The 12,695-nt window shown below is 39.1% G+C and overlaps 2 protein-coding genes across 2 annotated transcripts; one reads left to right on the plus strand and one right to left on the minus strand.

Annotated features, from left to right (window-relative positions):
- Positions 1-4,021: 4,021 nt before the first annotated feature.
- Positions 4,022-8,459, plus strand: CBG17269 (the record flags this gene model as incomplete). The annotated part of the gene is made up of 6 exons (XM_002643877.1): positions 4,022-4,357; positions 5,619-5,763; positions 6,159-6,312; positions 6,508-6,573; positions 8,154-8,286; positions 8,373-8,459. 6 exons carry the CDS (start codon positions 4,022-4,024, stop codon positions 8,457-8,459), a joined length of 921 nt encoding a protein of 306 aa, XP_002643923.1.
- A 383-nt stretch (positions 8,460-8,842) lies between these two features.
- Positions 8,843-12,135, minus strand: CBG17270 (the record flags this gene model as incomplete). Its single annotated transcript, XM_002643878.2, has 4 exons — positions 8,843-8,927; positions 8,976-9,326; positions 10,222-10,366; positions 11,991-12,135. 4 exons carry the CDS (start codon positions 12,133-12,135, stop codon positions 8,843-8,845), a joined length of 726 nt encoding a protein of 241 aa, XP_002643924.2.
- Between the last annotated feature and the right edge of the window lie 560 nt (positions 12,136-12,695).

Genomic DNA, 12,695 nt, shown 5'->3' on the forward strand with positions numbered 1-12,695 from the left:
AGCTATGACATGATTACGAATTCGAGCTCGGTACCCAAAGGTTCGTAGTCTATACACAGGATTGAGACCCCTCATAGTTTTTCCAACCCGATACCGGAGAAAAAACAACGAAGTTTGCATCCAAACCTTACGGGTGGAAATATGAAGTACGGCCGGATCAATACAACTAAGACGCCGACAGCAAAGGTTCGTAGTCTATACACAGGATTGAGACCCCTCATAGTTTTTCCAACCCGATACCGGAGAAAAAACAACGAAGTTTGCATCCAAACCTTACGGGTGGAAATATGAAGTACTGCCGGATCAATACAACTGAGACGCCGACAGCAAAGGTTCGTAGTCTGTACAAGGATTGAGACCCCTCATAGTTTTTCCAACCCGATACCGGAGAAAAAACAACGAAGTTTGCATCCAAACCTTACGGGTGGAAATATGAAGTACGGCCGGATCAATACAACTGAGACGCCGACAGCAAAGGTTCGTAGTCTGTACACAGGATTGAGACCCCTCATAGTTTTTCCAACCCGATACCGGACAAAAAACAACGAAGTTTGCATCCAAACCTTACGGGTGGAAATATGAAGTACGGCCGGATCAATACAACTGAGACGCCGACAGCAAAGGTTCGTAGTCTGTACACAGGATTGAGACCCCTCATAGTTTTTCCAACCCAATACCGGAGAAAAAACAACGAAGTTTGCATCCAAACCTTACGGGTGGAAATATGAAGTACTGCCGGATCAATACAACTGAGACGCCGACAGCAAAGGTTCGTAGTCTGTACACAGGATTGAGACCCCTCATAGTTTTTCCAACCCGATACAGGAGAAAAAACAACGAAATTTGCATCCAAACCTTACGGGTGGAAATATGAAGTACTGCCGGATCAATACAACTGAGACGCCGACAGCAAAGGTTCGTAGTCTGTACACAGGATTGAGACCCCTCATAGTTTTTCCAACCCGATACAGGAGAAAAAACAACGAAATTTGCATCCAAACCTTACGGGTGGAAATATGAAGTACGGCCGGATCAATACAACTGAGACGCCGACAGCAAAGGTTCGTAGTCTATACACAGGATTGAGACCCCTCATAGTTTTTCCAACATGATACCGGAGAAAAAACAACGAAGTTTGCATCCAAACCTTACGGGTGGAAATATGAAGTACGGCCGGATCAATACAACTGAGACGCCGACAGCAAAGGTTCGTAGTCTATACACAGGATTGAGACCCCTCATAGTTTTTCCAACCCGATACCGGAGAAAAAACAACGAAGTTTGCATCCAAACCTTACGGGTGGAAATATGAAGTACGGCCGGATCAATACAACTGAGACGCCGACAGCAAAGGTTCGTAGTCTGTACACAGAATTGAGACCCCTCATAGTTTTTCCAACCCGATACCGGAGAAAAAACAACGAAGTTTGCATCCAAACCTTACGGGTGGAAATATGAAGTACGGCCGGATCAATACAACTGAGACGCCGACAGCAAAGGTTCGTAGTCTGTACACAGGATTGAGACCCCTCATAGTTTTTCCAACCCGATACCGGAGAAAAAACAACGAAGTTTGCATCCAAACCTTACGGGTGGAAATATGAAGTACTGCCGGATCAATACAACTGAGACGCCGACAGCAAAGGTTCGTAGTCTGTACACAGGATTGAGACCCCTCATAGTTTTTCCAACCCGATACAGGAGAAAAAACAACGAAATTTGCATCCAAACCTTACGGGTGGAAATATGAAGTACGGCCGGATCAATACAACTGAGACGCCGACAGCAAAGGTTCGTAGTCTGTACACAGGATTGAGACCCCTCATAGTTTTTCCAACCCGATACCGGAGAAAAAACAACGAAGTTTGCATCCAAACCTTACGGGTGGAAATATGAAGTACTGCCGGATCAATACAACTGAGACGCCGACAGCAAAGGTTCGTAGTCTGTACACAGGATTGAGACCCCTCATAGTTTTTCCAACCCGATACAGGAGAAAAAACAACGAAATTTGCATCCAAACCTTACGGGTGGAAATATGAAGTACGGCCGGATCAATACAACTGAGACGCCGACAGCAAAGGTTCGTAGTCTGTACACAGGATTGAGACCCCTCATAGTTTTTCCAACCCGATACAGGAAAAAAAACAACGAAATTTGCATCCAAACCTTACGGGTGGAAATATGAAGTACTGCCGGATCAATACAACTGAGACGCCGACAGCAAAGGTTCGTAGTCTATACACAGGATTGAGACCCCTCATAGTTTTTCCAACCCGATACCGGAGAAAAAACAACGAAGTTTGCATCCAAACCTTACGGGTGGAAATATGAAGTACGGCCGGATCAATACAACTGAGACGCCGACAGCAAAGGTTCGTAGTCTGTACGCAAGATTGAGACCCCTCATTTAAAAAGCGACACATCGAAAAAATAAACTGGGAAAATTACGTTTTTTAGCACTGCAAACACATTTCCTTACACAGAGCTCAAATATCTATACTAATTTCTTCACTTGCACTTACCTCAAAACTTTCCTCTTCCGATCTTCTGAGTGGTGCTGATTGTCTCTTTTCTTCTCCTGACACTTGGGTATCGACCAGTCAGAACTTCATATTTCCACCCGTAAGGTTTGGATGCAAACTTCGGTGTTTTTTCTCCGGTATCGGGTTGGAAAAACTATGAGGGGTCTCAATCTTGTGTACAGACTACGAACCTTTGCTGTCGGCGTCTCAGTTGTATTGATCCGGCAGTACTTCATATTTCCACCCGTAAGGTTTGGATGCAAACTTCGTTGTTTTTTCTCCTGTATCGGGTTGGAAAAACTATGAGGGGTCTCAATCTTGTGTACAGACTACGAACCTTTGCTGTCGGCGTCTCAGTTGTATTGATCCGGCAGTACTTCATATTTCCACCCGTAAGGTTTGGATGCAAACTTCGGTGTTTTTTCTCCGGTATCGGGTTGGAAAAACTATGAGGGGTCTCAATCTTGCGTACAGACTACGAACCTTTGCTGTCGGCGTCTCAGTTGCCTGAATTTCAAACAGTCTCACTTTTTCCAAATAAATTATCACATTTTTTTGTACTTTGTTTCAATTCAGAGGAATATCAGCTGAACGTTTCCAGAGAAAAGCAATCATTTTTAAAATGTATTTTTGCAGTAAGACCAGAAATTTTCAGAAGTTGTATTTTTGAAATTTTCCGATTTTGAAAACTGTGAAAGGATAATATGATCATACCCACCATCAAGGTAGAGTTAGAACATGCTTCAATTTGGTATGATCATTTATTAAAATGACTGAAAACTGTTTTCATGCTTCCAGAGACTATATTTGCAAAATATAGCAGTTTGCAAAGCAGAATTGAGGGACTATATGAATTATCCAATGAAAAATTGGCGTTTAGTTTTTCTAACGCTCTACAGTATTGTCTCTAAATTTCAAATCAACATTTCTTAAATTCAATTTTCAATTCCTCAATAAAACAATCACAAATTATGTTAACTTCAAAAAAAGTAGATTCATCAAATTGAAATTGCTGTCAATAATTTTCAAGTTCATATTTTGAAAAATATAATGAGTCATTTAGAAATTACGCAACACCTCTTTTCAGAAAAATCTGACCTGAACTTCTCCGAAAATAATATTTGTCACTAACATTAAGTCACTGATAACTGCAATAATGCTCATATCTTGACATTTCGCCTAATCTATGAATAATGAAATCATGTTCGAACTTGACTTGGTGAGCTCACCCATTCTCTCCCTCCTCTCAACCTTCACACCCAACTAAAAAATTTCCTCTATCAAGGACACATGATAGATAACAGTATGATGTAGGAAAAAAGGAGAAAAACGATGGACGCGCCCCCTGAAACAAGAGCAAACAGGGCAGCAGGAGGCGGAAAACGGTAAGAGAGAAAGAGCACAACAGAAGAAGGAGAAGAAAAAAACGAGTCCGGTGCCTCCTCTGATTGCTTTGTTCATTTTTCATTTCGACAGTCCTACTCTACCACTTGATCATGTCACGTTTTCACGTACCCGTTCCTGACTATGATTTTACTATTGGAAAGCACCGGAACCCATATACAGCAGTAGCTCGAAATCCTTATATTCCAACTCCGGATTACACTGTAAAGAACTACAAACCCAAAAACCGCCCATCGTTGAATTCAATCGGAACGGAGTTTGCCCCGCAGAATGTTCCAGAATTCCAAGAAATCCAAACTCAGCAACTTCCAGCAATAACCATCCCAATCGAAGTGTCCCAACCGTCAGTACAAAAACAGCCAAGTTTCCAAAGACCAACTAATCCAACAGTGTCCAAGCAACCAGATGAAAACTTCAATTATCCAGAGGTAAGCAGTTTTTATTTGGCAGAAACTCAGAAAAATAGCAGAACATGAGTTTCACTAGCTAAACAAATATTTTTGCTTGCAAAGATTTTTTCTCTGGAAATTTCCAGGTAAACAAGTTGTGAAATTTGCTGTGTTGTGAACACTCTGATAGAATGCCCCTCAACTTTGAGACAATTTATATTGGTCCCTGTAGAAGATATCAAAACAAAGTCAACTGAGAAAAAGTTGATTATATCATCACAAATATTTTCCCAGTTGATCAATTTTCAGTATTTCTCACAGTGACCGAGATATAGTTCTCAAAGTGAACCTATAGGGTGGGCTTCTAATAATGAAAGCGCCTTTAACTTTGAGCACATCTATCTCATTTGCTGTAGGAGATATCAAAAAATTGTCAACTAACAAAACGTTAATTATAATAACCACGGTTGCGAAATTTTGGGTCGGCCCGGAGCTCGTACAGACGCCGATTTTTTGAATGTTTTTCGAAAATTTTGAAATATTTTCAAACATTTTAAGAAAAAATACCTATTTTTGGACTACATTCTACTTTGTTAATTTTGTTAAAAATTGTAACATTTTTATTTAATTCAAACAAATTACCCAATTTTACATTGGGTATTTTTTCAACTGTGTTAGGCGTGCCGGGCCGAGAAAATTCGTCTACCGGACCGGCTCGGCCGGGCCTTTTGCAACTATGATTATAACAAAAATATTTTGCCAGTAAGTACTTTTTGATATCTTTCACAGAAACCGAGATATAAAGGATCAAAGTGAACGTATAGGGTGGGCTTCAATTATTGAAAGCGGGTTTAAACGTTAATTTTGAGCTCATGTATCATATTTTCCATAAGACATATCAAAAAGTGGTCAACTGACAAAATACGCGCCTTACAATTAACAAGATTTGGCAAATTGAACATTTTTGATACCTTTCACTAAAGCCAAAATAAATAATCTCAAATTTGACGGAGCGGTGAAAGCCTATACACTCTAATAGAAGTCTAACTTCCTACGATGGATATCAAGATCTGTCAACTGATAAAATGTTGGTGATTTTACGATAAATAATCTATCAGTTGATCATTGTTTAATATATTTCACAGGAACCAAGATATCTGAGCTCAAAGCATGGGGTGGGCTTCTATGTATTAGAGAAAATCCCGCAATTTTCGAAATTTTGAATCAATTATTTTCATGACTTCAGTCGAAATTCCAATACTGCCTAAATGAATTGTTTTTTTCATCTCCATCTTTTCAGATTAAGCAGCACTCGTATATGGAGGATCATGAAAACGATAAAGAACGTCATATGTCCACCAAAGAGCACATCAAACAAATTGGTGTCCCAGTGCTGCCAGGAATGACCACACCCATTTTTGCACAGCCCAGTTTTGAACTTTCTGGTATGTGAAATGTTAAATTTGGTTTTTGAATCCTTGCACTATCCCTATCAGCTAATTGGAGTTTGCTTGACCCTTAAGATTTTTTTCCTTTTTCCCTTTTTTTTTCCTCCGCAACCCAAAATTCCATACTTGAGAGGCCGTAAAATAGTGAATTTCGAGTTTGATAAGAGTTTGCCGTCAGTCTGGCGTCGTGCATTTTTCTCTAACTCTATACTCTTCAGTTATCAGGTAGCGAGCACAAAGGTATTTTGACTAACTAGCATCTCATTGACATTTTCGTAAATGATTAGGAACTTGTTGACAGAGTTTGATCAATTTTTTTGTTGAAAATTGCAATCAATCAATCATCACAAGATTCTTATCAATAACAACTAAAGAACACGTACTGTTTTCAGGAGCTCCAGTAGCCACCGATCAAAATCGAGCCTATTTACGCCACTTGGAAAACCACAAAAAGTTTGATACCCTCCGAGGTGACCGTGGAATTGACGATTGCGAAATATGTCAGATTATGAGAAAACAACTGGAGGCAGAAAAACAGGATTCCGGGTTGGTGACACGATCTGATTAAAACATTCCTTCCGCTGATAAAGAAATTTTATGGAACATGAAAAAAATCGAGCAACACGTTGAATTTTTTGACCATGTTGCGGAAACAAACTTTGACGGGAGCCTTAGCGCCCACCTAAGACCCATATAATCCTTTGTAGAAATAACGCATGTCCAGAAACTTCCTGTTTACAGACACCACTCGTTGGAAAATGGCGGCCGGGGATCGAGCAATGGAAGTCAGAGAAAGCGAACAGATGTGTGAGTTTTTAGCACTATTTTCAATTTTTTGACAATTATAGAGAGTCCGGTTTGAAAACGACTAACTGTTTTTCAAATATTTGTTTAAAAATTCCTCGATCAAAAGTTACCCCATTCTTTCAAACAACCATCCAAAAAGGGTGGTCTGATAAGTGGTCGGGGCTTTTTTCCCGAAAAAAAGAGATAGTAACAAAAGGCGCCGTTAAGTAATCATCAAAGTTTGAAAATTGAAAATTTTATGGCGCCGTAAAACAGTAAATTTTCAACTCTTTGTGCAGACCTTGTAGATTGTGTGATGACGAAATCGGTCGAAGGTTTCTTTTACGGTCCTTTGTACCCTTTGGCACTTTGGAATGTTGGTGGGGAGTAGTAAAAGTTTGGCTCTATATGATTTCAGCGGTCCCTAGAGAAAAAAGCGGTCCGCAGTGAAAATAGCGGTCCGCAGGGAAAATAATGGTCCAAAAAGAAAATAACGTTCCGGAGCGAAGTTTGCGTTTGGGAATTCAGGAAAACCCCATAAATCCTGTTTTTATTGAATATTCAATTACCAATCGAATTTTTATATTGTTTTGTTAATTTTTTTACGCTCATGTGTTCCGTACTATCATTAAGACAACACAATGTTTTATTATAACGGACATAACATATCAAAATGCAAGAGAACACCAAGATGAAGATGAACAGATGTATGAACAAAATGAAGGCATTGAGAATGAAACAAACAAAAATTATTACTAAGCTGTTCACTTTTTCTCTAAATACTGCTCCGTTATAATAAACACTGTGTTGTCTTAATGATAGTACGAAATTTCACAAGGGCGTAAAAAAAACCAACAAAACAACATAAAAGTTCGATTGTTAATTGAAAATTCAATAAAAACAGGATTTATGGGGTTTTCCTGAATTCCCAAAGGCAAACTTCGCTCCGGAACGTTATTTTCTTTTTGGACCATTATTTTCCCTGCGGACCGCTTTTTTCACTGCGGACCGTTATTTTCTCTAGGGACCGCTGAAATCATGTAGAGCCAAAAGTTTTGCGGAGGAAGGCTTCTGATAAAAATTAGAGTTGGAAGAAAAGCTATGTATGATACATTGTACTCAAAAAACATAAAATAATAATATTAATAATAATAATAATAATAATAATAATTTATTACGATGTGAAATCGTGAGAAACGTAACGACATAAAAATTATTGTGCAAAACAAAGATTGATAAAAGGAATAACTGAGAGCCGAAGGAACTTTTTAAGTAATGACTTCCCGCCAATTAATATCAATTCCTCTCATAGATATCGAAAAGTGGTCAACGGATAAAATGTCCATCATAAAATCAAAAATGTTTCGCCTGTTTGACATGTTTCACATTTTTCACATCACATTTTTGATAGCTTGAATAGGAATCGAGATAATTGAGCTCAAATTTGTATGCATGAGGGTCTGTTACATTCCATACGGTACAATACAATTTGAAGTCCTTGAAAAGTAATCTAGAATTTTTTCTGGAGTATTGAAAAATGATTAAGCAAAAATAGAGGTCTAGTTTTCTAATTAACATACATATATTTTACTATTTTTCAGCCGTGACATATTCCGTATCGAAGAGCAACCTGAACCGGAACCATTATTCCAAGCCATCCGAGCTCGTGCCCGCCACAACTACATAATGAGAAGAAAAGGAGAGGCCACCATTCACGCTATGGAGGAAGTCAATGTCCGTTTTTGTTGTCTTTCTTAAGAACCTTAGCGCCTTAACTTGCAATCCTAAACACAAATTGATAAGATTGTTTCTTGTTTCAGATACTCAACATGGACGGAGGGTATGCATTGTGTCACAAATCGGATAACACTATGGGATGGGTGCCCGCTTCAGTTTTTGAGCTGTAAACTTTGTTCCCATTTTTTGTGCGACTTTTTTTGGATTATGATATTTTTCAATATTTTTATGCGATTCACCGATTCAAAGTTCAATAAATCAATGTCATAACATTCTTAAGCATTTATTTACAAACTTTTGTTGGCAACGGGTTGGAAGGGATCGGGAGGAGTGGTGCAATCTACTAAATTATTTTTTCACAGGATGAAAATAAAGAAATGCAAACTACGGACGGGAGGTAATAACTTAGTTATGCAGGAGAACCTGTATAATAAATTAACAAAAGCAAGAGATCGTTCGAAAATTATTTGGTTGTGTGAGTTGAAGCAGCCAGATGACCTATCGGTTAGTTTATTCCCACAATCCGCCTAAAAAGTGGATATTGTGGAAGGTTCTAGATAGTTGACTCTTCACCGTTGATTGTGAAAAGTGTCGGCTCGGCTTTGGAGCAGTCAATGAACATCTGCGGAAGTGGAGTGCTGAAAATCCAAAATTTTGTTTGTGATGTCACTTCAAAGATCCCTAACCGAGTTGAAGTTTTCGGGACAGCAGTGCTCGTTGATGCTCCGGAGTCCTCATCTTGAAGACGGATGACAGTTGCCTGTGGTTTCGGTTGACGTGGAGATCGTCGAGGTTTGCGGGCCGGATGACGTCGGACTGGGGATGGGGCGCGCAGTTGGACATTTCGTAGTGGCAATGGAGAGATTGGAACTGGAGACGTGGATAGATCTTCGGAGGAGAGGTACATGGAGGTGGTTTGCTCAGCAGAGCCAAAGAATGGGCTTGGTGGACTGTAGTATGGTGGTGGAGAGAAGCTAGCGATGTTGTTGTCAGAGACGTAGTTAGTACGATTGTATGCCGGTGGTGCGTTGGAGTTGCTGAAAAGAGCGAAATTCAATTCGGTGAAAATTAAGTTTAGTTGTTGTAAAATGATTGGCGGCATTCTCATTCCCACTATTGGCTAATATTCCCCGTCTCAAAAGTAGATAACTGTACAGTTTGAGTGTCTAAAAAACTACCTATCACTGGTCCGTTTGGTCTTGAAATTTCATAAAATTCAAATAAATGATAGAACTTCATTTTTTTAGTTAAAACCTTTTTGTGCACTCATTTGCCTAAAAGATAGGTTGCCACCACTTCCAATGGTAATTTCAAAATTTTTAAGGTGTTTTCTTTGGATGATGAATACCTTTCTAACAAGTTATTGTACAAAAAAGTTGACAGCTACAAAAATGAAGTTCTATATTTGTTTTATGATCCCTGAATTTTTCAGACCCAACCGACAAGCGATAAGTACTTTTTGATACACTCTAATTTGACTTTTTCCACTAAAATGGTCATTTAAAAATTTTTGACCTACATGGCTCTAGAGCTTCTAGGACTTCGAAAATTGATTTAATTTATCTTGGTTCTTTTAAAAAACATGAAAAATGATAAACTGACAAAATTTTTCTGACATGATTATAAACACATACCGTATTTATCTTAATGGCAACCCACTCAAACCGTAAACTTCAATTTCAATTATCACGATTTCTGTGAAAGATATCAATAAATCGGTGAACTGATAAACTATTTTCCACATTATCACTCCATACTTTATCAGTTGGCATATTTTTTTTGCATATTTCTCAGTAATCTAGATAATTATACTCAAAGTTGACGGTTTGGGGTGGGCTTCAATGTATTAAAAAAATACGGTAGTTTAGAAAAATTTAATTTCCTGATCCTCTGAAAACAGCGTTAGTTCCTCTCTGATCTTTTTCAACCTACTCAGTGATTCGTCGTTCCTCGATTTCAGCACTCTCGTGGTATGATGGTGGGTTGCTTTCCGGTGGTGGTGGAATACTGATGGACGTCTCCCCCATCAAGATCTGTGGTGGTGGAACCGGGAACGGTGGCATATATGATGGCAGGTCTAAAACAAAACCCTCCTGTTATTGGATCCCTCCTATTATTTCCCACCATTCTCACCATTCATTCGATATTAAAACAAAATCTAATTACGCCCACTTAGTTCACTTATTAAACCCGAGTAAACCCCAGGCCAAGTAATTGCTAGAGTAACAGACGGGTGTCACCCAGGTTTTCCAAGATGGTCCATTGTTTTATGCATCTTGTCTTTCTGTTCTCTCCAGCAAACACTTGTGCTAACCGAGAAGGAGAAGAAGTGATCATTATATTGGCAATGATGAGGGATGGACGGGGGAGAGGAGAGCAGATGTCGCTTCATTTTGTCAAGGCCGGGATGATTCTACTGTTTTCCTCCGCGCGCGGGAAGATACGGTTTTTATGGGAACAGATGTGACAGCATTCAATGTTGCCAACAGTAGGTGACCCCCAGAAGAAATATGAAGAATAAATAGAAAGGAATTGTTTTGGTAAGAGGATTACTATTACTACTGCTTGAGAATTAGCCTAGATTCTGAGCAAACAAGATTTTTTCATGTACAGTACCGGCCACGAAGATAGACAAAAACGCATTATTTCGTTGATCCGGAAATTTTAACCATTTTCGGGAGTCTGGAGCTTGGCTGTCAAGTTTTCGATCAATTCGAAAATTTTGGAGGATATAAAATATACTTAGATTAAAAACTTCGCATTCACAGAAATTTTTGAAAGATCTTAGTTTCACAGTTTTTGCCGATTTCTGAAAGACATCTTTTTTCAGATTTTGAGTTTAAAAACTCGCAGAAAAAGTGTGTCTTTTAAAAATCAACAATTAGCTGAAAAACTAGGGATATTCAATCAATTCTGTGAATGCGAAGTTTCTAATCTAGATCTGGTTCCAAAGTTTTCAAAGCTATCGGGAACTTGACCGCCGAGCTCCAGACTCCTGAAAATGATCTAAATGAATATCGATAGATCTTCTTCAGGTTTAGTGAAAATATTCAAAAAATTCCAAATAAGGAAGAACCTATCCGACTATTTTTTTGAATTATTACAATAAACGCTGAAAAAAAAAATAACGCCTCCGTAAACCTGAATTTCAATTTTAATTATCTCCTTTTCCGTGAAAGATATAAAAGCCTGACAACAAAGAAATGTTGAACAATGTTATGACAAGCATTTTATCAGTTGACAGATTTTTGATATCTCTTGTAGTAACCGAAATAATTCAGCTCAAAGAGCAAATGTCAGTTATCTCACCTTCGAAGACCCCAATAACCTTTATCCCCCTTTCCCCAAACGATTATATTTTTAAAAATTCAGAATTTCTTATAAGCCCTCATTTCATTTACATGATTGGGAACAGAGGGTGAAAAGAAGGCGCTTTGTAAGGAGCGGTGGGACAGATGGGTGTATGTGAATTGTGGCATGAAAAGATGGAATTATACTGTCGTCTTCTTTTGGTGTGCAATTTTACAATCACTCATCCGACCCGCGGTCCCCCCCCCCCCCTCCTTCCATTCACATAATCTTACGTGGCTTCCGCTTCGTTGAAAAGGAAAAGAGGAACCCTCAATTAGCCTTTTTCCCTCCCGGCTCAGCTTTTTTTCGCGGAATTGAGGAATGGAACTTCGAAGGAGGACTTGACTTACATGGTGGAAGAGGTGGACGATCCGGAATATGGATACGTTGAGTGTTGATTCTGATCGTGTTCAGAACCACTGGTGGCTGACGATTCTTAAATCTTCCAAGCATCGCTTTGCAAACAAGAATGATTCCAATCAACGATAATACCATTGCAATTGCTGAAGCTTCAAATTACAGGTTTTTCACTAAGATGTATCTTATAAACACTTACTAGTCAGAGTGGTAACCATCAGATCTTGGCCAAGAACCAGAAAGCTGAACATGATGCATAAAGTTGTCGACAGTGCCAAGAAAATTAAAATGATCACGAAATTTGGGGGTTCGTAGAATTTCGAACAACAGGCCATAATCTAGAAGACGTGACGTTGAAAAGTGGGGGAACCGAAAAAAGGTTTTGAAGTGAATGCTCTTAAATAGAAAAGAGCTCAGCCGACTTCCCAAAAAATGGGCGGAGTATAGGAGACGTGGCAATGAGAGGAAGAGAATGGGCGGAGGGTCTGGTGAAATGAGTTGGGAAGGAAAAACAGAAAAACGTCAAAAAGAGAGATGGGTCATAAATCCTACGGTATCCACGGTGATTTTTCGTCATAAGCCACTGGTCACGGGGAGCTGAAATGGGAAGAGTGATGGAAGGAAGAATTGAAAATTGAGAATGACACAAGAATGAGTTGGGAAAAGACACTTCGAGGGGTTGAAATACACATTTGTGA

This window comes from Caenorhabditis briggsae (assembly GCF_000004555.2).
Source record: "Caenorhabditis briggsae complete genome, chrX, whole genome shotgun sequence".
In the NCBI taxonomy this organism is placed as follows: Eukaryota; Metazoa; Nematoda; class Chromadorea; order Rhabditida; family Rhabditidae; genus Caenorhabditis; species Caenorhabditis briggsae.